Raw genomic sequence first — 26,926 nt, forward strand, 5'->3', positions numbered from 1 at the left:
TATGTAAATGTGATATTTCATTATTCATTTTTTTTATACATTTGCAAAAAAATCTCAAATCCTTTTATTGCTTTGTGATTATGGGGTAGTGTGTAGATCGATGAGATATGTAGATCGATGAGACAAAATGTTAGAATAAGGCTGTAACGTAACAAAAATGTGGAAAAGGACAAAGGGTTATTTATTTAACCAGGTAGGCTAGTTGAGAACAAGTTCTCATTTACAACTGCAACCTGGCCAAGATAAAGCAAAGCAGTGCGACACAAACAACGACACAGAGTAACACATGGAATAAACTAGCATACAGTAAATAACACAGTAGAAAAAAAGTCTATATACGGTGTGTGCAGATGGCGTGAGGTGGTAAGGCAATAAATAGGCCATAGTAGCGAAGAAATGACAATTTAGCAAATTAACACGGGAGTGATAGATGTGCAGATGTGATGTGCAAGTAGAAATGATGATGTGCAAGTAGAAATACTGGTGTGCAAAAGAGCAGAAAAGTAAATAAAAACAATGGGGATGAGGGAGGTAGATTCGATGGGCTATTTACAGATGAGCTATGTACAGCTGCAGCATTCGGTTAGCTGCTCAGATAGCTGATGTTTAAAGTTAGTGAGGGAAATATAAGTCTCCAATTTAAGCGATTTTTGCAATTCGTTCCAGTCATTGGCAGCAGAGAACTGGAAGGAAAGGCAGCCAAAGAGGTGTTGGCTTTGGGGATGACCAGTAAGATATACCTGCTGGAGCGCGTGCTACGGGTGGGTGTTATCGTGACCAGTGAGCTGAGATAAGGCGGAGCTTTGCCAAACAAAGACTTATAGATGACCTGGAGCCAGTGGGTCTGGCGACGAATATGTAGCGAGGACCAGCCGACGAGAGCATATAGGTTGCAGTGGTGGGTGGTATATGAGGCTTTGGTGACAAAACGGATGGCACTGTGATAGACTGCATCCAATTTGCTGAGTAGAGTGTTGGAGGCTATTTTGTAAATTACATTGCCGAAGTCGAGGATCGGTAGGATAATCAGTTTTACGAGGGTATGTTTGGCGGCATGAGTGAAGGAGGCTTTGTTGCAAAATAGGAAGCTGATTCTAGATTTAATTTTGGATTGGAGATGTTTAATATGAGTCTGGAAGGAGAGTTTACAGTCTAGCCAGACACCTAGGTATTTGTAGTTGACCACATATTCTAAGTCAGAACTGTCCAGAGTAGTGATTCTAGTCGGGTGGGTGCGGGCAGCGAACGGTTGAAAAGCATGCATTTAGCTTTACTAGCATTTAAGAGCAGTTGGAGGCCACGGAAGGATTGTTGTATGGCATTGAAGCTTGTTTGGAGGTTTGTTAACACAGTGTCCAAAGAAGGGCCAGATGTATACAGAATGGTGTCGTCTGCGTAGAGGTGGATCAGAGAATCACCCGCAGCAAGAGCGACATCGTTGATATATACAGAGAAAAGAGTCGGCCAGAGAATTGAACTGAATTGAGGTCCGGACAATAGGCCCTCCAATTTTACACACTGAACTCTATCTGAGAAGTAGTTGGTGAACCAGGCGAGGCAGTCATTTGAGAAACCAAGGCTGTTGAGTCTGCCGATAAGAATACGGTGATTGACATAGTCGAAAGCCTTGGCCAGGTCGATGAAGACGGCTGCACAGTACTGTCTTTTATCGATGGCAGTTATGATATCGTTTAGGACCTTGAGGTGCACCGGTGACCAACTCGGAAACCGGATTGCACAGCGGAGAAGGTACGGTGGGATTCGAAATGGTCAGTGATCTGTTTATTAACGTGGCTTTCGAAGACTTTAGAAAGGCAGGGCAGGATCGATATAGGTCTATAACAGTTTGTTAAGCATATCCCAGTTTAGGTCACCCAACAGAACAAACTCTGAAGATGGATGGGGGGCAATGAATTCACATATGGTGTCTAGGGCACAGCTGGGAGCTAAGGGGGATCTATAACAGGCAGCAACAGTGAGAGACTTATTTCTGGAGAGATACATTTTTTAAATTAGAGCTTGAACTGTTTGGGCATAGACATGTAAAGTACGACAGAACTTTGCAGGCTATCTCTGCAGTAGACTGCAACTCATCCCCCTTTGGCAGTTTTATCTTGACGGAAAATGTTGTAGTTGGGGATGGAAATCTCAGAATTTTTGGTGGCCTTCCTAAGCCAGGATTCAGACATGGCAAGGACATCAGGGTTGGCGGAGTGTGCTAAAGCAGTGAGTAAAACAAACTTAGGGAGGAGGCTTCTGATGTTAACATGCATGAAACCAAGGCTTTTTCGGTTACAGAAGTCAACAAATGAGAGCGCCTGGAGACACGCAGGGCTTGGGTTAACCTCCACATCACCCGAGGAACAGAGGAGGAGTAGGATGAGGGTATGGCTAAAGGCTATAGACTGGTCGTCTAGTGCGTTGGGTACAGAGAATAAAAGGAGCAGATTTCTGGGCGTGGTAGGATAGATTCAGGGAATAATGTACAGACAGGGGTATGGTAGGGTGCGGGTACAGTGGAGGTAAACCCAGGAATTGAGTGACGATAAGAGAGATTGTATCTCTGGAGGCACTAGTTGTGCTGGGTGAGGTCACCGCATGTGTGGGAGGTGGGACAAAGGAGGTATCTGAGGCATGTTGAGTGGGACAAGGGGCTTCGCAGTAAACTAAAACAATGATAACTATCCTAAACAACAGTATACAAGGCATATTGACATTCGAGAGACGCATAAAGCGAGGCATAAAGCAATCACAGGTGTTGATTGGGAGAGCTAGCTAAGACAACAACGGGTAAGACAACAACAAGAGGTAAAATGGCGATGAATGGGCAGAGAGGGTCAGTTAACTACACACAGGGCCTGAGTTTGAGGCTGGGGCCGACAAACAAAAAATAAACAAAATGGAGTACCGTGATTAATGAACAGTCCAGCAGGCATCAGCTATGTAGCCAAGTGATCATAGGGTCCAGTGAACAGCAGTAGATGAAACAAGGAAGCCGCTGAGTGGTCGTTACTACGCTAGCAAGCGGGAGACACGGCATTCCATTTTTATTAATATTTTTTTAATAATAATACAATTTTAATAAAAAGTTAGCAGGCCAGGGCTAATAGGAGCGTTTGCTATGACGTCCGGCAAAGGCCGGTTGAGGGCACAAAGGATGGAGCTACGTCGGCAGACCCGTCCTGATGGAACGATGGGGCTCCGTGTCGACAAAGGGTCAAGGCCAGTTGGCAAAAGAGGTATTGTAGCTGGAGTCATTTTGTTTGCTAGCCGGGAGCTAGCTAGCTGTGATGATCAGGAGTAATGGTCCAGGGCTTACGGCAGGAATCCGGTGTTGTAGTGGAGAAAACAGTCCGATACTGGTAGGCTGGCAAGTATTATCCAGGCTAAAAGCGGTTGGTGTCTGTGCAAAAGGTAAAGGCCGATAGCAGTGGCTGACAATGACTAAACAGCTAGTAGCTAATTAGCTTGTTAGCTTCTGATGTCTAGCTTCTCATGGAGGTTCTGGCTATAAGGACTAAAAATAGCGGATCCGTATCACATTGGGTGAGGCGGGTTGCCGGAAGGTATATTTAATTTAAAAATGGAAAAGATATTGAAAATAAATTGAAATATATATGTATGTATGTATGTATGTATATGTATGTATATAAACTTCTTCACAACAGTATCTCGGACCTGCCTGGTGTGTTCCTTGTTCTTCATGATGCTCTCTGCGCTTTTAACGGACCTCTGAGACTATCACAGTGCAGGTGCATTTATACGGAGACTTGATTACACACAGGTGGATTGTATTTATCATCATTAGTCATTTAGGTCAACATTGGATCATTCAGAGATCCTCACTGAACTTCTGGAGAGAGTTTGCTGCACTGAAAGTAAAGGGGCTGAATAATTTTGCACGCCCAATTTTTCAGTTTTTGATTTGTTAAAAAAGTTTGAAATATCCAATAAATGTCGTTCCACTTCATGATTGTGTACCACTTGTTGTTGATTCTTCACAAAAAAATACAGTTTTATATCTTTATGTTTGAAGCCTGAAATGTGGCAAAAGGTCGCAAAGTTCAAGGGGGCCGAATACTTTCGCAAGGCACTGTATATATATATATATATATATATATATATATATATATATATATATATAAATAATACACTTGGAGCAAGCATGAACATAGAACAGAATCAATCAGGGGAAAGCAGCTAGTTGGTAATTCATGTAGTTTATATGCCTACATGTATTGAGTTTCAAGTCAAGAAGATCGTCGCCTCGTCCTCAGAAACATTGGTTTCTTATACTGAGTGTAACATTATACTGTATGTTTGTAGTGTATTGTCTTCTGCTAGCAAGTTGCCTACTACACGTTATCATTCTGAACACCATCTTACATTTTACTCCAATGGTTCCCCTGCTGTTTTCTGGTGTTCGCAGTCAGACTTGACACAAAAGTTGAAATGGTGCCTCCTTATTTAAATCTGCCTAAAGCCCATTTTATTGGGCTGCAGCCCAATATTTCACTAAGCCATAGCATTTCATTTAGAGATGCACTCTAGATAAGAGTAATAATCTCTCTGTGATGGATGGCCCAGCCCCATCCCTGGGATTGTGGTATGTACACACTGCACTTTTCATGGCAGGACGATAAAACCAACATAGGCAGGTGTGTTTGGTTAAGATGTACTTGTCAAGTGGGGTGACATGCATGTCTATATTCATTCAAATGAACTCCCTTATCTGCACCTACATGCAGCCACTCAGGAGACAAAGCAGTTCCCATGTTCTTGTGATTTACATCTTTCAAGAGCACCCTCTTTCCCCTCCACGCCCCAGACACCCACAAACCTCACAGGTGAGAGGGAGGAGGTATTTGAACCCCATGGAATGCCATTGGCCAGGGCCTCCTTTTCTCCTTTAATTTTAGGGGATCTAAACCAACTAGATATTTACATTGCATAGATTTGGGGGTGTGAATCATAAAGACATAATTTCAACCTTATACCTTCCTAGTTTGAATTAATTACTGCAAATTACTATATGCTTAGGCTTCACTCCTCTAACCAGAGCAATTTTGCATGCATTTAGCATTTTCAGCATGAACACATTCCCAATTTAGAAAACTGTATCACTGAATCAAGTGCCTATATACTGTGCCTACATGAGTATCACACGGATATGTTTTACCTGCTTTTTCAAAAAGACACATTCTTCTTCCATGGTTTAGAATTCTTTCTGGTTATGAACAAAGTATGTGTAGTCTACTGTGTACGCAGGGCAGGCACAACTTGTTTGACACGTTAAAGATAAGGCTCGTGCTCCTGAAACGTTTAGTTTCCACAGCAACAGAGGAGGAGCTTGAACTTTCACCGGTGATTGTGGCGGATGTAGTAGACCAACCAGGAAGTTAGCTAGTTTGGGCTGGTACAGCTAGATAGCTAGCAGGCTGTAAAATAACGAAATTAAGCTCCAATAAATCATTTTCCAATTGGTTATTTGTGAAATATGTCCAACAACAATCGAGTGGATTTACAGGATGGCAACATGTCACAAGTTTTGAGAAAATGACGAGGTACAGTAGTGAGGAAGCTTGTTTAGCTAGCTTGCCAACATCAACTGTTCAATCTAATGAACGTCTAGTAATCAATACTACTACTACGTTGCAACGTTATTATTGTATAATAACCGGTGGTGTGTCACAATATGACAAATGCAATAGAACTGAAGAACATGCATTTTTTTGTGTTGCTGTATATCAAGAGTTATCCAACCCCTTTCCTGTAAAGCTGCCCTCTGTTTGTTTTCGCTTCAACCCAGTTATTAATCAGCTAACGTTAGCTAATTATTAGAATTAGCTAGGTGTGCTAGATTAGGGTCGAGCGAAACCCCAAAGGACGGTTGCTCTCGAGGAACAGGGTTGGAGAGCCCTGCTGCATAGTTATTTAGCTTACTTCAGTGAAGCTGGAAATGGTGATTGATGTCAGCAGTTTAGCTTGTTAACTCGCTAGCCTGCTTAGCTTCAATCATAGCTAACTAGCGCATCTGTAGTAGATAAGTTATCTAGTCAACCTGCACGACCTCTTACAATGTGTAACTCTTATCTCCCATTTTGCTTTCAGATGACTTGCCTTACAGTGGCCTGGACATTTGTGATATGTTAACGTTAATCACAAAAGACAAGTGTGTAAGATGGACTGAAGGAATTAGTTAGCTGCAGACTTTTGAGATGTTACTAGCTGTACATGTAAATATATGACCAAAAAGCACTGTGTTATCTACATCTACATATCACTAGTCAACATGGCCCTACAAATAAGTTGTTAATATTTGCATGCTCTGTCATCACTTTTTAAGGTCAATTCACCTGCACATACATTTGAATGACTAACCACACATAAACAGAGCTGATCATGTCACTAGCAAAGCAGGCACAAACGTGGTTCCCAACTCATGTCCAAGCCACTGTTCTCCAAGCAACTGACCTACAAGCTAAGGGTAAGCATGGCAACAACGACGCCTACGCTATCATCCAGCTGGGCAAAGAGAAGTACTCAACATCTGTGGCAGAGAAAACACTCAACCCAGTGTGGAGAGAAGAAGCCGCCTTTGAACTGCCTGGTCTGCTTCTGGAGGGCAATCCAGAAATCTATGAATTATGCCTTATCGTGATGCACAGGTCCCTGGTGGGGATGGATAAATTCCTGGGCCAGAGTACCATCAATCTCAATGATATTTTTGATAACAAGGAGCGAAGGAAAACAGAGTAAGTATCGCCAACTAATCAAACTAAATAAGGTTTTTCCCTTTCAAGGAAGTTTCGGAACAAAAGTACACAGGGTGTCCGTGGGTCCTTAAATCTTAATCTTCAATGAATTGATCTGGTTTAAAGGCCTTGAGTCTTAAATTCTGTTTCAAGAGTCTTAAATGTGACAGAACTGACTACAGTGTTTCCGTTATGTTGCGCTGCTGCTTAAGTGATGCCATCGTGGTAAATAATAAAAACAATTGAACTTCAAATAATACTTGAGGCACACTTTCAAGATGTTAGAGCTATCTACCTCTGTGCACCATTTCAGATGAACTAGCTTACTTTTTTATGTCTTTGCACTGCAAAAAGTCAGTCTAGGCATAGAAACCGTAAATGACTTGGTAATAGGGAAATGTATTTATTTCCATGATAGAATTAAAAAGCAATTTTGGACAGACCAATGTAGATATTTTCCAATACATGCAACTTAAAAGTTTCATATCATGAAATTATGATTTGAAACATCAGAACAGTCTGGAGGGAATACTATTTGAGTCAGAAAATTATTTTTATATGATGGTAAGATATACAACCTCGCAGAGAGCCTATCCAACTAACAATCTCTTAGGAAAAAAAAGAAAAGAGAGAACTATTGGAACCAAGACTTAAAAAGAACTGATATTGGCACAAGATGAATGGAATGTTGGAACATAAGTAATGAAATTACAGTTAACGAAAGTTTGGGCTTAATCCAGTATAAACTAATGTATAAAATGTATTATACAAGAGACCCATTCACAAATTCTACAGCACAACGGCAGAGCCATGTCTTAAGTGTAAAACTAGCAATGACTCAATCTATGCCTTCTGGGAATGCTATAAAACAAATGTTATGGGCAGAGTTACAATGTTGTCTGTCAGAAGTATTACAATGTACATTTAATTGTAATCCGTCTGTCTGCATATTTATTTCAAGACATGGCACATGAGGGCGCAGTGAGACACCCAATGGGCTGGACGATCCTTTTCTCGTCAATCATCTTGGAGACAATGATCATTTTAATGATGAGATTTCTGTCGTTTTGAATTTGGCGCCTTGCACTTTCACTGGCTGTTGTCATATCGATCCCGTTAACGGGATCTCAGCCCTAAGAAGTTAACTGGAAGTCAACCAATCCTCCATCGTTAAGACAATGGAAAGGTCAAATGCTTTATTATCTAAATGTTGAGAGTAGGTGGTTGACAAAATAGTGCACTTTGAGGCCATGTGGCGGGTAGTAATGTGGGTGCTAGAGATGGGGGTGCGAGCAGGTGGGTCTGGGCAGGTGTAATGTCATTGATGTTTGTGAGCAGGTGGGTCTGGGCAGGTGTAATGTCATTGATGTTTGTGAGCAGGTGGGTCTGGGCAGGTGTAATGTCATCGATGTTTGTGAGCAGGTGGGTCTGGGCAGGTATAATGTCATCGATGTTTGTGAGCAGGTGGGTCTGGGCAGGTGTAATGTCATCGATGTTTGTGCCCATCTGTATGCTGCTGTTTTTTATGTGTATGTTTTGTATTGTTTAAAAAAACTTTTTTTAAACACGGTCTAGAGCCCTCCATTTGATACCTGATTCACTGAATGAGAGAAGGACCTTATTGAGCTGACTCAGGTGTTTTGAGCAGTGTTGGATCAAAAACCTGCACACCCAGTGGCGTAGCTCTCCAGATCAAATCAGAATCAAATCAATAGCAAAAAATGTCACATGCGCTGAATCCAACCGCTGTAAACCTTACAGCGAAATGCTTACTTACAAGCCCTTAACCAACAATGCACTTTTAAGAAAAAGAAAATAAGAAAATAGAGCCATCTTCATGGAGCGTTGTCACTGTTTTATACAGTAACAGTGCTGTATATTTTACGTTAAGATATTTTTTGTGGTATCGAGTATCATTATAGCTAGTATTGGTATCGAAGCCAAAATTCTAAATGCTTAAGAGTTTGATCTAGCTAATGATTAGCCCATTGGGGTAGCCTAAACAAATGCAGATGAGCCACCCCCATCCTTCAGTCATCTATAGCCTAGCCACTATGCTACAAATCCGTTAAGCTACAGGAGAATGCACGTTGCTAAAATAGCACACCTGCCTGATAATATGAGCCATGTAGGCTATAGCCTTTGGGGAAGGAACCAGCCCTGAAAATACAACTTTTTCCCAACATGGGCTAATTTCTGGAGGGAAATATTAGCAGGTGTGTGGCGTGCACAGACCTCAAAATTGGTATTAAATTGCATTCCGAGTGGCATTAAAGGTGTTTAAAAGTCTTAAATTCAATTTCATGGACCCTGCAGATACCCTGAGTACAGTACAACTTTACAACTGTTAAATAGGAAATGTGTCTTCTGCTCTGCTCTCGACTCCACACTCACAAACACACTGGCCACAAAGAATCCGTAGTCACATTGAACAGTGCTAGGCCTTTGGTTCCCTAGTTCTCTGTTTGACATTTCAGGAGCAGCAAAGAGTAGGAAAGAGGTTGGATTTACAGAACTGTCTCGTTCATGTCATGTGGCTAAACTGCAGAAATACCATTGAACATATCCTTATTTCGGTATATGATTCAGAGAGTAGGGTAGACTAGCCTAGATCACCTGATATTGGGGGGGGGGGGGGATGGTCACACACATAGAGTATGTGGTCAGCGTTCCACATGTTTTTATGTGGTATAATTGTACGAATAAAGATTCCTAGATTCAAAACCACCTCCACGTTGCCACTTTAGCATAGGCCCAAAGTTTGGGCCCCAAACAGAGGTTGCCAGTACATCTGTCTTGTTGTGACATAGGCTACGCCATTGGGTTCGTAAAAAAATGGGCTTTGTTGATAATGAATCAAGAGGTTGGTCTTTTGAGAATAGGCTGCCATTCATGGTGTAATTGAGTTGACTTGGGTGCAGTCTTTGTAGTTGGTGAACTAGTCCAGCGAGAACAGCAGTGCTATCAGATTATTTCTGTGTCTTGTCACAGCGTAGGTGCTAATACAGCAAACTGTTCCACCTCAATTCCAGTAATCACACAATGAACAAATGTCCTTGCTTAGTCTTGCCTTATACTGGAATTGAGATGGTAAACTGGCATTTGCAGAACATGACATCGGCTGAATGTTGTGGTGTGTCCCTTTGGGTATTAGCTTATGTTAAATGAATGTGGTGGAGCTGGCCAGACATGTCTTGTTACTAATTCTGATTCAAATTATAATAGTTTTTCCAGTGGTGTGAATGTATGGAGAAAAACACCATACCAGCTCCACCCAATCCAGGCCGCTACATAAAGTTATTTTTGGCTGTGTAGAATTACCATTGCACAAATTGTTGTAGTTAGCTAGGCCTACATGATGAGTAGCCTAAGCCTACGTTCTGCTCAGAGGAACAGGAACATAGTTAGGAGGATCTGGTGTCAATTAGCCATCAGTACATTTCATCATGCAAACACATTACCACACTTCCTCTTCACCCGCTAGTTGGGGTGAATTGCGATATGTCATAATCAACTGTTGATGGTTGTATTTATTTAAGGTGCCAGAGCTGATGCACCTCCAGGGTTGGCAGTTATTCAAGTACAGAGCTGTTGTGGAGATGTCAATGGACTGGAATTTAGTCATCAACACAACTGACTTGCATAGAATGAGCCAGAGGCCTAAGCCTACTCTTGTGCTACCATATCCATATACTGGAGCAGTTCCAGGTTTGCTAGCTAGCTGTGTCTGTTCGCTGTGTTTTCAAGCATGGGGAAGAGAGTCCATCTTGACATCGGAGTAGGCAGCCCCTAATTATCGCACACCTGTGTTTGTTGATTGTGAGGAGTTTCCCAGCGGTCTGGGTAGAGTGGGAGTATTGTGGTTCCAGGCAGAGGGAGGTTTATCTTGGCCTTGACACCCATGTGAAGTACAGGGCTGGCCCCCTCTCAGCAGCGTGCTGTGTGGCTCTTAGATCATGCTCCGGAGGACGGAGACCACCACTATGGGAATTAGGCTAGCTCGACCAAGAGAGGCCCATGCCATGGCGATTCTTTGGCCACTCAGTCTGAGAACAGTTTAGGGCAAACAAATAGAATCCCTGTCCACCTTTCCCATGACAGAAGTAGGTTAAAGCTTGGACAGTCAGAGGTTGTGCTCATTAAGGAATTGTGGAATTTGCCAGAACATCTATGCTGTTTGAGAGATGGTTTAAATGTTGACTTTGTATTTTGAGTGAGGTTTCTTCCTAGTTCTACATTTCTGCAATCAACATACCCTTGATTTGTATGAACTAGGCTTAGGCTACAGAGAAGCCATCATTCTCATTAGCATGTATGAGTTGCGTGGTTGTCTTGCACCATTGCCTTTGTAATTTCCCAATTGCTTGTCATAGCAGTTCTGAACAAAGGCCAGATTTGTGCAAATGTCGCCCCTTTTTCTCACAGCGAAGGCATCAATCGTATTACTTCCAGCAGGCGAAGCAAAGAGGTTAAACAAACAGGAGCAGAGTGGCCTCGACGAACAATATTATTCAACATTCTTTTCGAGATTCAGACCATCACAGTTTGCAGGGAATTATGTTTGTCCCTCATATCAAATCACATTTTATTTGTCACATTCCCCCGAAAACGGCAGCCGTAGACCTTACAGTGAAATGCTTACTTACAAGCCCTTAACCAACAATGCTTTAAGAAGTTTTAAGAGAAGTAAGTGTTAAATAGAAAACAAAAGTAACAAATAATTAAACAGCAGCAGTAAAATAACAATGGCGCGGCTACATAGAGGGGGTACCGGTACAGAGTCAATGTGCGGGGGCACCGGTTAGTCGAGGTAATTGAGGTAATATGTACAGTGCCTTGCGAAAATATTCGGCCCCCTTGAACTTTGCGACCTTTTGCCACATTTCAGGCTTCAAACATAAAGATATAAAACTGTATTTTTTTGTGAAGAATCAACAACAAGTGGGACACAATCATGAAGTGGAACGACATTTATTGAATATTTCAAACTTTTTTAACAAATCAAAAACTGAAAAATTGGGCGTGCAAAATTATTCAGCCCCCTTAAGTTAATACTTTGTAGCGCCACCTTTTGCTGCGATTACAGCTGTAAGTCGCTTGGGGTATGTCTCTATCAGTTTTGCACATCGAGAGACTGACATTTTTTCCCATTCCTCCTTGCAAAACAGCTCGAGCTCAGTGAGGTTGGATGGAGAGCATTTGTGAACAGCAGTTTTCAGTTCTTTCCACAGATTCTCGATTGGATTCAGGTCTGGACTTTGACTTGGCCATTCTAACACATAGATATGTTTATTTTTGAACCATTCCATTGTAGATTTTGCTTTATGTTTTGGATCATTGTCTTGTTGGAAGACAAATCTCCGTCCCAGTCTCAGGTCTTTTGCAGACTCCATCAGGTTTTCTTCCAGAATGGTCCTGTATTTGGCTCCATCCATCTTCCCATCAATTTTAACCATCTTCCCTGTCCCTGCTGAAGAAAAGCAGGCCCAAACCATGATGCTGCCACCACCATGTTTGACAGTGGGGATGGTGTGTTCAGCTGTGTTGCTTTTACGCCAAACATAACATTTTGCATTGTTGCCAAAAAGTTCAATTTTGGTTTCATCTGACCAGTTGAGTATCTGGAGCGTCAGCATTTGTGGGTTCGATTACAGGCTCAAAACAGCTAGAAACAACAAACTTTCTTCTGAAACTCCTCAGTCTATTCTTGTTCAGGGAAATGAACGCTATGCCATGCGTAGCTATGAACGCTATGCCAAGCCTTTTAAAATTATAAACTTGGATTAGCTAATGCAACGTGACATTGGAAAACAGGAGTGATGGTTGCTGATAATGGGCCTCTATTCACCTATATAGATTCCATTTAAAAAATCATCCATGTCCAGCTACAATAGTCATTTACAACATTAACAATGTCTACACTGTATTTCTGATCAATTTGATGTTCTTTTAATTAATGGACAAAAAAAATCTGCTTTTCTTTCAAAAACAAGGACATTTCTAAGTGACTCCAAACTTTTGAACGTCAGTGTATGTACTCTCAGATTTCTGTATTGTACCTTTTAATGATAGTTTTCACCTAAAAATGGATGCAGCATATCACCTTGAAGAAGATGTCAAAGCATAGAGTTTAGATGCATTAAATAATAGGCCTATATTTTCCACTGCTTTTATAAACCACTTTACACCAATATTGGAAAACACGTTTAAAATGTATTCATTTAAAAAATGAATACATTGCCATGACAAACCTAAATGAATTCAGAATAGAAACATTTCTTTTTAACTTGTTGAGAATGCACTGTTTTAGCACCCAACAATGGCACCTGATGTGTTCTTTGATCTTTGAATCTTCTATTCCTCTATTCATTTAAATGTGCCACATACCCAATTTACAGATGGCTAATAATCATCCCTTCTTTTAGCTGGTACTCCTTGGACTCCAGGCCAGGGAAGAAGAGGAAAGAGAGAGGGAAGATCCAGGTCAGCATTCAGTTCATGAGGAACAACATGACGGCCAGCATGTTTGACCTCTCCATAAAGGACAAGCCCTGCTCGCCCTTCACCAAACTCAAGGACAAGATGAAGGGGCGCAAGCACGACGGTGGTCTCTCCGACACCACCTCAGCCATCCTGCCCCGCTCCGCCATGTGTGACTCGGAGACCCTTCGCCAACCCAGTGCTTCTGACCATCAGCCAGAGCCCAAGATCAAGAGACACCTACTGGCCGGCTCCCATACGCTCTCTGCAGCCCGCTCCATGTCTGACCTCATTGGCACTCACTTCCGCCCCAAGCTGGACTCTAGAAACTCCATGGAACAGCTGGGTAAGGACAGCAGCTTCCTCTAGTATTAGGCCTATTTTAGTATTTACTTGTATTAGTCTACCTGTGCCATCTTTCTTTGTCTGTGATTAGTATTGCTTCCATGAATGTTTCAGGTAAATTGTTTGTGTTTCACAGAGAAAGAGAGTGGTGCCGCCCCTCACAGGCGCTCCCAGGGCGAGGTGCCAGGCTACCAGGACAGCGAGGGGCAAGGTGATCCTTTTACTCATATCAGCGACGGCTTGCCGCAGAAGTACGCCACCCTCCCACGCAACCGCAACCCGTTCGAGGGGGAGCAGGGCCAGCTGTGGGACCGAGGGGAGAAAAAGGAGAAGAAGGAGAAGGTCAGCCTGCTGGAACGTGTGACCGGGAAGAAGGAGGGACGCAAGACCAACAACGGGGGGCGTTCGGGCAGCTCTGGAGACCTGCGCTCCAGCAACCCATTCAGCAGCGACTCTCAGGGAAACACCCAACCAACCAACCCCTTCCTCTCTCACAAAAATACAAGGTAAAGCTTTTCACGTCCACACCACCATGTTTGGTATCCAAGCCAGGGTCATGTTCATTAATAAGCACTAAACGGAAGAAAACAAACTGAAACGGGTAGGGGCTTCCTCCAATAAGAAACGGTCATTTTGAAATGTATTTTTCATAACCGAAACTATTGTATTTTCAGCTGTTTGAAGCTGGTCTATAAAAACCCAAAGTAAAAAATGCAAAAACAAAACTTAAGAACCCGTAGCATAGAAATAGTGCACATAGAACAGATCTAATGCGTCTTAGACTTGCTTTCAATGAGTGACAGATCTATAACTCGCTTTTCTATGTGAATTTGGTAGGGTTGCCCAAAAAGTTACTGTAAGTTATTGTAGCTTTTAACAGCTGCCACCATACACTACCTCTGTGGTAATTTAGGTTAAGGCAGATGATACATGGTGGTAAAAAAAATGGTGGGCAGGTTATTGGTAATATAACCCTCAGCCACAGGTAAATATGATTTGATGTGTTTTGATGATTTTGTAATTCAGTGTGCATGGATGTTTTGCAGCGATAAAAATCCCACCACTAATGGAGACATCCGAAAGGCAAGAGAGAACCACGGAAAGAAAAATGTAAGAGATCATACCTTGTACACTTTTTGTGAACTAATCTCAAATAAAATGAAGGGGGGGGGGGGGGGGGGGGAGAGAACAAAAAGCATAGTCCTAGTTTTTTGGGGGACTTGTTCTGAGGTTCAGAACACCACTGACTTTTAATTGAGCAGCTCTCCCCGATCTCACTTGACATTGCAGCTGGTGATGTTGGTCTCTGAACTGCTGTCTGTTCCGTCTTTGACAGTTCACTATGAGTGTCATTAAACTAATGAACAGCGGTCATCATCTGACCCGGCTCATCATTTGAAACAGTGTGAGTTTCAGGCTCTAAGGTCAGGTGATGTACTATTATATCGTACTGGGACCATAATTGGAGCACTTTTTTTTTCTTTTTTGGGGGGAGAAATCTGTATGAGATTTTTCATTGGTTGGATGGGGGTATTTGCCACCTTAGTTTTGTCACACCCCCACCCAAAGACAAATAAGAATAAAACGCTCTCATGGTGCTTAATTCTAGTAGTCACTGGCCATTACACTGCAAAATTAGTATTAACATGGTAAGAGAGCAGCTTCCAAAGTGATGTTGAAATGAGAAACGGATGCTGATAATGGCTTTCCTCACCTCTCGTTGTGGGTGTTGAGGAGTTATCTTAACCACATGTGCCCCTCCATACTCTGCACCAGCTGAAATGAACTGGCAGTTCCATTTCCTCTCCATTCAGGCCCTAGCTAATTAACCAGTGAGGGAGGAGGGGAAGGATAGTGAGAGATTTTAAAGAACGGAGCTTTTAAAATTCTCAAAGCAGAGCTCATTAGAAGCAGTAATGAGACAACTGGAGAATGCCAAGTGTGCTCGCCTTATCTCCTCCTCACTACTGATCGCGGAAAAATTGTCAGTACTTTGGTAGTTCATGGTCATTTCCAGGCCTCTGTCACCAGCTACTACAGCTCCCGGCTGTGTAGCTTTATATCATGTCTGGGGCTTTTTGGCATGTGTGTAATGGACACAATTGCTCATACGGTATAATGAAACGGAGCTGGTAACTTGATTCATGTTAGGAAAGTCTCTCAGCGGAACTGGTTGTCTCTAGCTCTTCATTTTCTCTGGTAGCGCAAAAGGCCTATTTCTCAGCATATTTTCACTTTGTCTCCAAAAACATATTCACTTCCCCAGTAAGCGGTTGATACACCCCCACTAACAACACCTGTTTTTCTCTGACTAAAAACGTGAGGCACTTTGCTTAGCTACTTTCAACTTTGGCTGCCCAGAAAGCGACAACAAAATAACTCGAAGCGTACCTAGGATGGACCGCAGCACACCTAGCATGTCCACATACCATTGGAAACAAGGGAAATAAAAGTGCCGGCGTGTTTAGTGTGATCCCCTGCCTTAGTCCTCTTTTGTTTGGACATAAACTCTAGGGATCCTCACATTTGTAGTTTCTTTGTTTCTCATACTAGGACGAGTTACAGTAAATATGGTCCGGCACTTGGTCTTCTTCCCGTCGTAGACACCGCACAGCGATGGCAGCTTGGTTTGGGCACAGGGAGGGGAAGGGGACTTAAGTGTAGTATTTTAAACAAGTTGATGGCTTTGCTGCTGTATCTACCTGGTGGAACCATGTCCATTTGTTGAAGCGGTAACATGGTACCTCGTTAAAAAAAAACAGAAGCTCACAGCTCCTCTCGTCCCTCCATAATGGGATCGGCACAGACTGTGATGCACCCGGTCCTCTAAAGAACAAACTCGACCAAAATAGTTTGGTTGCATCTTTCTTTTCCTGTTCATTAGTCTGACCTTTTTATTCCGGAAATATGCACTCCGCCGTTTCCAGGCAGCTTCCAATTTTTTTGTTGTCTTAATTACTGTTTGCGGCGTAGTTTCATTTTAATGTGATGCTCTTGTCTGCCAGCTGGTCAAGGTCTCTGCCTAGGCTGGCTTGTGAGGAGAGGAAATGTGCTTTAAGATTTAAAGAGGTAATGGGGGTTGAAAGCTTCTTCTTTTTTTCTAGAACTGATACTTAAACAACACATCAGATTCCCTGCCACAGGATTCCTTATTGTTCGAGCCATCGCAGAGTTTCTGTTGAACACTATTGAACACTTGATCAGATCAAACACCTGAAGTGAAATGCAATGGCGACGACAGTGCTAACAAACCTGTGGAGTGACGTCTTATCACAGCCTCTCAATTAGTCCTGATTCCCACCCGGTTATACGAGCTGAACACGTGCAGCCATGACGTAGTTTGTGGCGTTTTTAGGGTAGCCTAGTGGTTAGAGCATTCGACTAGTAACCGAAAGGTTGCAAGTTCAAATCCCCGAGCTGACTAGGTACAAATCTGTCATTCTGTCCCTGAACAGACTGTTAACCCACCTAGGCCGTCATTGAAAATAAGAATTTGTTCTTAACTGACTTGCCTAGTTAAATAAAGGTCAAATTTAAAATAATAATTAGGCAGTCTATCTACCGTAATATGAGGGATTCCCTGGCCTAGCCCACCTTCTGTCTTACTTTAGATCATTTTTAGCACTAATTTACCTTTTGCTTATTTTTTTCTATTCCTACCATCTGTACTGTATACTACTCATTGAAAACAACTGTCTCGGGAATTGTCTCGCATCTCAAGACGCGTTTGGAGAAATACACTTTTATTTTGTGTAAATGGCGCCGTCAGTGTTGACGTCATCATAATGTCTGTGGTTTGCACCCGCAGGAGACGATGCAGACGAGCGCGGCTTCCTATAGCAACTTATCTTTCGACGAGGTGGTGCATGAGCTCATCAAGCAGAATGGGGTGGTGAAAAAGAAGGACGCCCATATCCGTGAACTGGAAGACTACATTGATAACCTGCTGGTGCGCGTTATGGAGGAGACGCCGAGCATCCTACGGACACCCTACGAGCCCAAGAGGAAAGCGGGGAAAATCTCTAAAAATAACTAGTGTCAAGGTAGAGTTAGGGGTCCCAACGATATGCTCTTGTTTCACTGAGGGCCCATTCTAGCCATTGTGAAATGTATTGTGGGTATAGAACAAAAATGAAGAGAAGGGGATTGACCTATGCCAAATCACCATTTTATTTTTTGAATTTTTATTTGAATAGGTTTTGCATGCTTTGATTTGAGTGTACACCAGTTTCCCCAACAATTTTATTGGGGAGTGAAGTACACCCGACTACATAAATATCTGACATTTTGACTTGCATTTTAACAAACCCCATGGCTTTCCCATAATTATAGAAATACTAACCTGTGAATCAGTTGTTGTATAGTGATCAACTCATCCTTTTTTTGTTATTATACCTCTTGCTCTGTTCTTTGCATGACATTTCCTTTGTTTTCCATATTCAGCCGAATTGAAAGAATGTGAAATGGCAATGTCTCACAGATCCATCAGGACACCTTATAGCAGAGACCAGTGGGATAAGAAACAAAACTAGTGGGTTTATGCCATGCGCGACAGTTTCTTCAAGGTGTACACGTTTTCACAATAGTGTATACAATAGACCTGTGCACTTTCACACGCGTATAACATGGGGGGAAAAACACAGACAGCTTCTGAGGCGATTGAGTGCACATGGAACCACCATCAAGCTAGATTTGCGTTTTAACACTAAGGCCATACAAATGTAATTAAATGTTTAACGGATGGCCCACTTCACTTTAAAAAATGTTTTTAAGAGATTAAGTCCTACTGAAAAAAATGCATGTTTTGATCAAAATAATGTCCCCCCCTAAAATCACTAAAATAACTTAAAATCACTTGATTAGGTCACTAGGTGTTGAACTAAGGTTGCTGAAGTATTTTCAAAGGATTATCTAGTACTTTTGTATACTTTTTAGATAGTCATTCTAAAAGTAGCACTCACAAGCCAAAAGTGGTCCCCGAAAATGGCCTATGTCTCTCGCTCTGCTGTGGGTGCATCATGTGCATCTTGCTAGCTGTCATTCATATGGCGAGGTGCTAAAGTTAACTTGTTGAACTCGTGCTGCTAGGGGGCTAGCCCATGTGGGGGGAAATGGTGTAGCACAGTACAAAGAAAAACTAGGGATTTCATGGCTAATTGAAGTAAGACAGTAATTCTGCTTATAGATTATGCATTTATAAACTACTCATTGACATATCCAGCCCAAAGTGGGAGGTTTAAAAAAATACCGGAGCATGTCTTTAATAAAAGGGGCTACTCGCCTCACTTAAAAAAAAACATATATATATATATATATATATATATCTGTTAAATGTTTAATAAAATATGTATGGCCTAAGTCTTAAAATGTACCAAACACCGCGTGTTAACTTATCACACTTGTGTAAAAAGAAGAAAAAAAAGAAGAAAAGTACATAGTTTATTGAATAGGGTTTGATGTGCTAATTTGAATAGAGCTGTAATGACTGTTTACACTTCAGACCAAGATGCAGGATTATGACACAAACTCTCACTCAGCCAATCGGCCCTTTACACGCCTCTTACTGTAGGCAAGGATTGTGTTGATATACTGGAGGTGTGAATACAATGTTATCCGCCTGTCTGTGACATTGATCTGAGCCTTTTGGCATTAGGATGGTTTGGACCTCTCTCTTGACATTTGCCATCTTTGTACAAAATGTTATTATTTAAAGTTAGTCTTATGAGGGTAGGTACTAAGCACTACTGAATTCTTACTCAAGACATTGCATATCCAAACACAGATCTGAAAACAATGTGACACTGCATTCGAACTTTGTGACCTTCCAGTGAAAACAAAACAAAAAATAGGTGAACACTGTATTTTCTCTGGTCAATTTGTTGATATAGAATGTCTCGGCATCGTGCTGGTGCAGAATGTAATTGAGTGGAGGCAAACTAAAGACACTGCTATTGAAGCCTCCTCCAGTGTTTACACCAAAGTGAATTCATTCAACGAGCTGCCATTGTCCATCATATCAACTCCAAAGTCATTGCTTTTGGGTTTGTTATTTCAGTTTATTTATTTTTTTATCATAAGCTAGGTTTCCATCCAATTAGCGACAGATTTTCATTTGAATATTCAAAAAATTTGCATAAAGACAATATACATGTTTTTCCACCAGAGATGTTTCCATCAAATGGACTTGTTGCGGATAAAAGGCTCTGCGTGATGACGCAATGCACATAAAAACACATTTGGCGGTTAAATTCCCATGTACCGAATACAATTAAATGGGTTTCCATCGCATTTTCAACTCTACTGATGGTTTTCTCTCAGAAAAAAATTGTGTGTTTTATACACCGAGTGTGCCCACTCTGGTTTTGCAACATGCGCTCTAGCCAACAGCTCACAGATCCAGTGTGGGTACAGCCTACATCAGGGATGGGCAACTTTGACTGCGATCAAAACATTTGTGGCTCCCCTCTTGACAGCGGAGATAAATTTGTGCGATTCTACACATTTTGCCATGAGGTGTAGAGAAAATGTTGCAGTTTAAAAGCAAGTTTGCTGCAATTCTACACATTTTGCCATGGGGCGGAGAGAAATGTTTGCCGTTTTTAATATGATATGAGTGAGACTAATGAAATCATTGGTGACTAATCTGTAGCCTAATAAACTGCTTGCTTTCCCGACGAGTCATAGTGGGAGGACCACACGTGCCATCGCGTGACTCCCAAGTTTACCTCAGTGTGATGGTTATTATATCAGTGTTTGCGCATAAAAGAGTTTCCTCCGATATTTCTCGCATAATTAATTTCACAGACAAAAAGATCCCACCTTGTCTAGCGTATTTTGTTTTGTCGACATTTGGAAAGTTTACCGACAAATGTTCTGTTTCCATCAAGCCTGTTACTCGCATCAAAAGGTTGGATGGAAACCTGGTTACTGACCCGTGATGACTGTATTTGTCTTTAGGACCAAGCGCATTGTATGACCTTTATTTACAGTCAATGTAGGCCCATACATTGTCATTCAAAAATAAGTATAAACCATTGGTCAAGTAGTTCTAGCTTTACTTTACTGGTACTGGTAAGTGCAATAAATATAATTTATCAACATGTTTAATATTCAATTGGTGTCCATCTACAAATTCTCTACATTTTTTTTGTGTCATTATATTGTGTACTCAATTCGAACATGTCAGAATGACATCCGTTCTACACTTGTGATCTGTCATTGTTTGTCTACAGAGAAAAATCCGATTCCTTTAGGTACAAGTGGTTCAGTTTGTAGATTTACTGATTCTTGTTTGAATTGTTTGAATTATTTGAAGGAAATAGAATCAAGGTGTGTTGCTACATAGTAATGCATTTGCTGGCTGACTTTGTTTATTTTGTTAAAATGTTAGCCTTAGCACTTTGATCCATCAATGAGCAGTGTAATTGCTTTCCAGAAAGGTTTTTGGTAATATTTTGCTTGTAATACACTGTACTAACACATCTACAAATCAAACTATCAGTACAGATTTTAACAAGGGCCTATGTTAACCTGTTGTAAAAAAATATATATGTGTGTGTGTGTGTGTATATATATATATATATATATATATATATATATAATTTTGACATTTTGTATGTTTTGCTAAATCATTTGTCATACAGCCTTCATACTGTCCAAAGTATGGCCAAAAATATAATATATCATGACAGTTTTATGAGATATGTTACCATAAATAGTTCTGACGGCATAACAAACAGTATCAGCTTGTCAAAAAACAGACCACTCTCAATTTGTTTGTCTCCATGGCATTTTGCTTCAATAACAACACTGTTATGACAAAAATATTTGTTCTACACAGCTTACACAAATTCTGCTATGACCTTTATGGTTAAGTATCAATGTACAGTACCAGTCAAAAGTTTGGACACCTACTCATTCCAGGGTTTTTCTTTATTTTATCTTTGTAATAGTGAAGACATAACTATGAAATAACACATGGAATCATGTAGTAACCAAAAAAGTGTTAAACAAATCAAAATATATGTTATATTTTATATTCTTCAAAATAGCCACCCTTTGACTTGATGACAGCTTTGCACACTCTTGGCATTCTCTCAACCAGCTTCACGAGGTCGTCTGCATTCTGCAGCGATACAGCATTCTGCAGCGATACGCCATCCCATCTGGTTTGCACTTAGTAGGACTCTCATTTGTTTTTCAGCAGGACAATGAGCCAACACACTTCCAGGCTGTGTAAATATGAATGACAGCTAGCTTTCACCAAGGAGAGTGATGGAGTGCTGCATCAGTTGACTCGGCCTCCACAATCACATGACCTCAACCTAATTGAGATAGTTTGGGATGAGTCGAACCGCAGAGTGAAGGAAAAGCAGCCAACAAGTGCTCAGCATATGTGGGAACTTCTTCAAGACTGTTGGAAAAGCATTCCTCATGAAGCTGGTTGAGAGAATGCCAAGAGTGTGCAAAGATGTCATCAAGGCAAAGGGTGGCTACTTTGAAGAATCGGAAGTATTTTCTTATTTGTTAATTAAACACTTTTTTTTGGTTACTACATGATTCCAAATGTGTTATTTAATAGTTTATGTCTCCTCTATTGTTCTACAATGTAAAAATAAAGGAAAACCCCTTGAATAAGTAGGTGTCCCAACTTTTGACTGGTACTGTATGTATTAAGCATAAAGTCTCCCGCTGTGTATGGTGTCATATTTCTGAGTCTACCATTAATGAGTGCTACTGAACTTTCTTAAAACAGTGCTTTGTGAAAAAGCTTACTTTACGTAGTTATTACTTACTTATTACTGTCAGTAGGTCAAATGTATTACTGTGTTACCAAAAAGTTTTCCCTCTCTGAGTTTACTTGCTTTCATGGAGTTAATGTCAGTGATGACAAACATGTCTCACCTAATTAGCAGAAAGTTTATATTCGTCACTTTTTTTTTTTTTTTTGTACACTGTTGTGCCATCTATAGTGTTCAATGGTGTTTTAGATGAATAGGATTGTTACTCAAAGTTGTGCACTTACTAAGTGTATGGTGACCCCTGTTGTGAACTATGGATACCTCAGAAGTCTCAACCAGTGACGACGCTGAGATGAAGTCACACACATTTTAAACCAACTTTGTTGCTTCTTCCAGTCTTTTGTTTACTTAAAAAACAAAAACAATGGTCCATTTTTACATTCTAATTTCTATAGTATATTTGTATGGGTAAAGTAGGGTGAAATATGGTGTAGTAACTGAATGACCACATATCAAGTCAGGATACAGTCCGATTTCCTGTTTGGATGATACAATCTACAATCTACATATCGCGTTGCTGTTTTTTTTTTTATATCTATATATTTTTAGTAACAAACACCGTTTACTGCAAATCCTCCCAATCACAATTAACTAGGACATAGAGAATTCAATGGTATTCCATAAAATGCCATAGCTGCTTTTAGTAAAGCTTGTCCTAGCGAACATCAATGAGACACACTTTTGTTGTTTTTTTATGCCTATTGTGTACAAATTGTTAACCTCTATTACATTTTAGTTTTTTTTGGTTCGAAAAAAATGTATTTATTCTTGTTGATCTTTACCTGAATCGTCCTACATCGAATGTCATGTAGGCGCCAAATTGTGCTTTCATTCATTATACTGATAGAATTAGGTTATTATTTTTGCTGCTTTTCATCATTTTAAAATATCAGGTTTATCCAGACAAAATACTCAGCTAATGTTTTTACTATAATTCCCCCCCCAAAAAAAAATTACAGGAAAATTTTACATTTTATGTCCATGCCTTCGTTGTGTACAGCTAATATTCTGATACTTTCTCCATGAGTTACTTCCATAGCACAACATTGGTGTACTTTTACTTAGTCAATCATTATCACACTGCAGTTAGCTTTCATATCAAATTGCATGTCAAATCATCTTTGCTTGACCACAGTGGCTCATATTATAGCACATTCTGAGAACGAAAATAACAGTATTTGATCAAAGTCCAGATTGATTGTACAATAATACAGGCGGGAATGTCTCCAAATGCCTATTCTTTGTATGGTGGTGGTGTCACTATACTTTTCCCTGTCTGTTTTTCCCTTAACCTTCGCTGCTGTTAACTAAGGTGGGCGCAAGTTTTCACAAGACTAGCATTTTGTTTTTTTATACGTTATTCAAAGTTTTAGATGTCAGGATGGGTGGGCATATGGGTTTGATGTAAAGATTGGATTGATTAGAAAACTGTTTGATTGTGATACTGAGAACATATTAATATGGTGTGTATGTTGGTATACAAAGTATTATTTTGGGAACAACAATGCAGATGATGTAAAAAGCAAAGAATGGCACTGCTTGATATGACTGCTTCAAATGCATTCGGTGTATGTATTTATTGTCCACCTCTCTCTCACACACACTGTCTCCCCAAAAGCTTATTATTTTGGCATGTGGCATGGATTTACTTACATTAAGGTCTTGGAGTGGAAATGTGTTAGGAAATGCCAGTGATCCATTGGATAACAAAATTGGAAGGCACAAACCAGAATGTATTGCTCTTTTGAAATAAATACACTGTACTTATTAAATAAAATACCTGTTTTGGTTTTAATGGATTTATTCCTGCTTTATTTTCATGATTATACATTAGACCATGTGTTTTTTTTCTTTATATAGGCGCACGTGAGATATAGAAACAAATTAGGTATACATTATGCACCATTCTGAACAAGTCATACGGATGAGTGCCTACATTTGAATCCCCATAGTCCCATTGAATAAAAATCGAAGTCATTTCCCTGCATTCCCTTTCTGTATTAATAGTCCTATAAACATTTCGGTATACAATGCAGTCCTCAGATTCCATGATAAGAACTGTACTTGTGTTGAGTTTCATGTCCAGCTTTGTTTGCTTACCGTTTGTGGCTCCTTTTTGTTCAGGAGAAATTCCCATGCCTTCCCAGAAAAAAAAACCTGAGTGGCGTCGTTAGACAATTGTGAGTGGCAAGGCTGCTCGTTAAACCCCCCCCCCCTAATTTGCCTATGTGTATAAGAAGTGTATGTGAAATGTTTCAGGACAATCAACACTTGTGTTGTTTACGGCCTGGTGCTTTTGTGGCCGGGTTTCACTCTACCTCTCCAAATAGCAGGTTAAAACACGACCCCTCTTCTGTCACCCCGGCCAGCACCCAAAGGCAGTAGCCTACATCCCAGCTCAAACAGCTGTCAGCTTAAACCAAAGACTACACTTTTAATGTTCAATAGAACTGTTTACTCTCAATAGAACTAAGTACAAGAGGCAGATAAAGGAACCTATTCAATCAAACTGATTACCCGGTTTTTAGGGTAAAACATTTATAGAAGGTTTGTACTGTGGTTGCATGTTTTAATTGTGGTATTCAACAAGATGTTTCATTTTGCAGAACAAAGAAAATGATTAGCATGCCAATTCATGGAATAAGGGATTGACATGCTCACCTACTGGTGTTTTAACAATAAGAACAGTCCTAATTTGGTATAGTATGTTTCATATCACGTAAACATCGGTGAATGACAATGTCACTACAAATGATTTAAGTGTGTAATTGGGGAGCGTATGTGATAGGTGTAATTAGATCTCTCGAGGAGCTAATTGAAACACTCACTGCCACCAATGCACGTTCATCAACTGATAGGGTTTCACATAGCCCAGGCTTTGGATGGCACGTGTCACCTGCCTGGACACCTTCAAAGATGAAAGCACATTAGGTCTTTCTATTAGTGTAGATTACGTTTCTGTAATTTGAGCAAAAAACAACAAAACATGATTACATGAAGGGATAAGCGAATGGCAGGGGTAACAGCAGCTTGGGTAGGGAGTATGCCCACTCGACAGCACGCGTGTACAGGTGAAGAGCACACGTGTGCCAGAGGGGGGGCACACACCGGTCGGCCTGTGCTCCCCTTTAAAAATGGATGGGCGTCGCGTCCGGGGATCGATGTCACACCGCACGCGTCGTTGAATGGGGGATGCCCGGGGTAATCACGAAGACATTTACATGAGGTGAAATTTACCAGATGGATAAGGTGCTTTTGAGGGAAAATGTAGACCTATATTTGGGCAGCTGCCCCCAGACAAGGTAGATGAACGGGGGCCAGATGTCAAGGTCAAACCCCGCCCTCTATGAAGCCTCCATAGCGCCATACAAAAGATTGTTAGCTAATCTGAATAGGCATTCAAGAGAAATCCGGTGTCAAATGTGCCGCTCACTTAAGGGAAGACCCCAGCCGTGTGCGTTGTGTATCTATTGTCCACCTCTGATCGCTGCCACACGTCTAGGATCAGGTGAACAAAGCCAGATGACACCCTGAAGAGAGAAAGAAAAAGCCACAGCCATGTCTCTCTAACGGGGTCATGCTGACGTAATGGGTATTTAACGTGTTTACGGCTTAAAATGTATACATTGACTGGTAATCCTGACACAACCATAAGAGAATGCACCGTTTTCAATGAGGAAGGGACGCGTTTGATTTCAATGCTTCTTGCAGTTTACCCTCCTTCTTCTTTTTTAACACAATATGAACAGCTATCACACAATATCTTGGTAGTCTGCAACACATCGAGAAATAATGAATACAAGTCAAAGAGCCATTAGGAACAATGGAGCAACAATGGCACCTGGCAAGGACTGGGTCTGTCTAGCCTCTGTGGTCAGTGTCAGGTTTCAGCTGTGCCTTTTGATTTGCTATCCATCCCGTCAAGAAGCCATGGAAACGCAGCTCCACCACACCTTGACAGCAGTAGCATCCCAGATCCATGCTGTGTCATCGCGTGACTGTTGTGGCGGAACAGGTTGAGCTCGTGCGACTAGGCCTACTCTCTGCCGTTCTGAAGGTGCCAAGGAGAAGGGGGAAAAAAACACATCCTTCAGCAAGCTGGTGAGCGACTTCTCTCATTATTAACACTGTCTGACCAGCACGTGCCTGATGAGACTTATCACCCAAAAGCTATGAAACATGAGCTGTCTCAATTGAGGAGACTACGGGCTGTAGTGTTTAGTCATTTATATCCTGTAATTGGCACCACAGAATCCTTTGGGAGGGATTATATTAGTGTGAAAACACAGTAGGAAAGCCAATTTGAGAGCAAACTAGAAGGTAATAATGATCCCGTTGTCAGCCAGGGTGGCTGTCATTAGGGATGCTCATGATCTCTCAGACAGCAGGTCAACTCTGAAGATGAGAGAACCAATGTTCTGCATATGATATAAGTGACACTTCATCGCTTCTTCTAACCTCTGCTAATTTATGCTGTTTATAGTTTATAAAGGTTTTAAGGATTTGAAGTTAGGATAGCCTGAAAATTGGTTTGGTGTGTCTAGC

General features: G+C 41.1%; 1 protein-coding gene across 1 annotated transcript; it reads left to right on the plus strand.

Moving 5' to 3' along the window:
• Nucleotides 1–5,286: 5,286 nt before the first annotated feature.
• LOC110526440 (rab11 family-interacting protein 2) lies at nt 5,287–24,158 on the plus strand. The gene is made up of 6 exons (XM_021607433.3): nt 5,287–5,564; nt 6,112–6,755; nt 13,181–13,581; nt 13,717–14,086; nt 14,627–14,690; nt 17,389–24,158. The coding sequence occupies exons 2-6, from the start codon at nt 6,403–6,405 to the stop codon at nt 17,614–17,616; spliced, it is 1,416 nt and encodes a 471-aa protein (XP_021463108.2). The 5' UTR covers nt 5,287–5,564; nt 6,112–6,402; the 3' UTR covers nt 17,617–24,158.
• Nucleotides 24,159–26,926: the final 2,768 nt, after the last annotated feature.

Source organism: Oncorhynchus mykiss, chromosome 1 (assembly GCF_057628025.1).
Source record: "Oncorhynchus mykiss isolate SJ-2025 chromosome 1, ASM5762802v1, whole genome shotgun sequence".
NCBI lineage: Eukaryota > Metazoa > Chordata > Actinopteri > Salmoniformes > Salmonidae > Oncorhynchus > Oncorhynchus mykiss.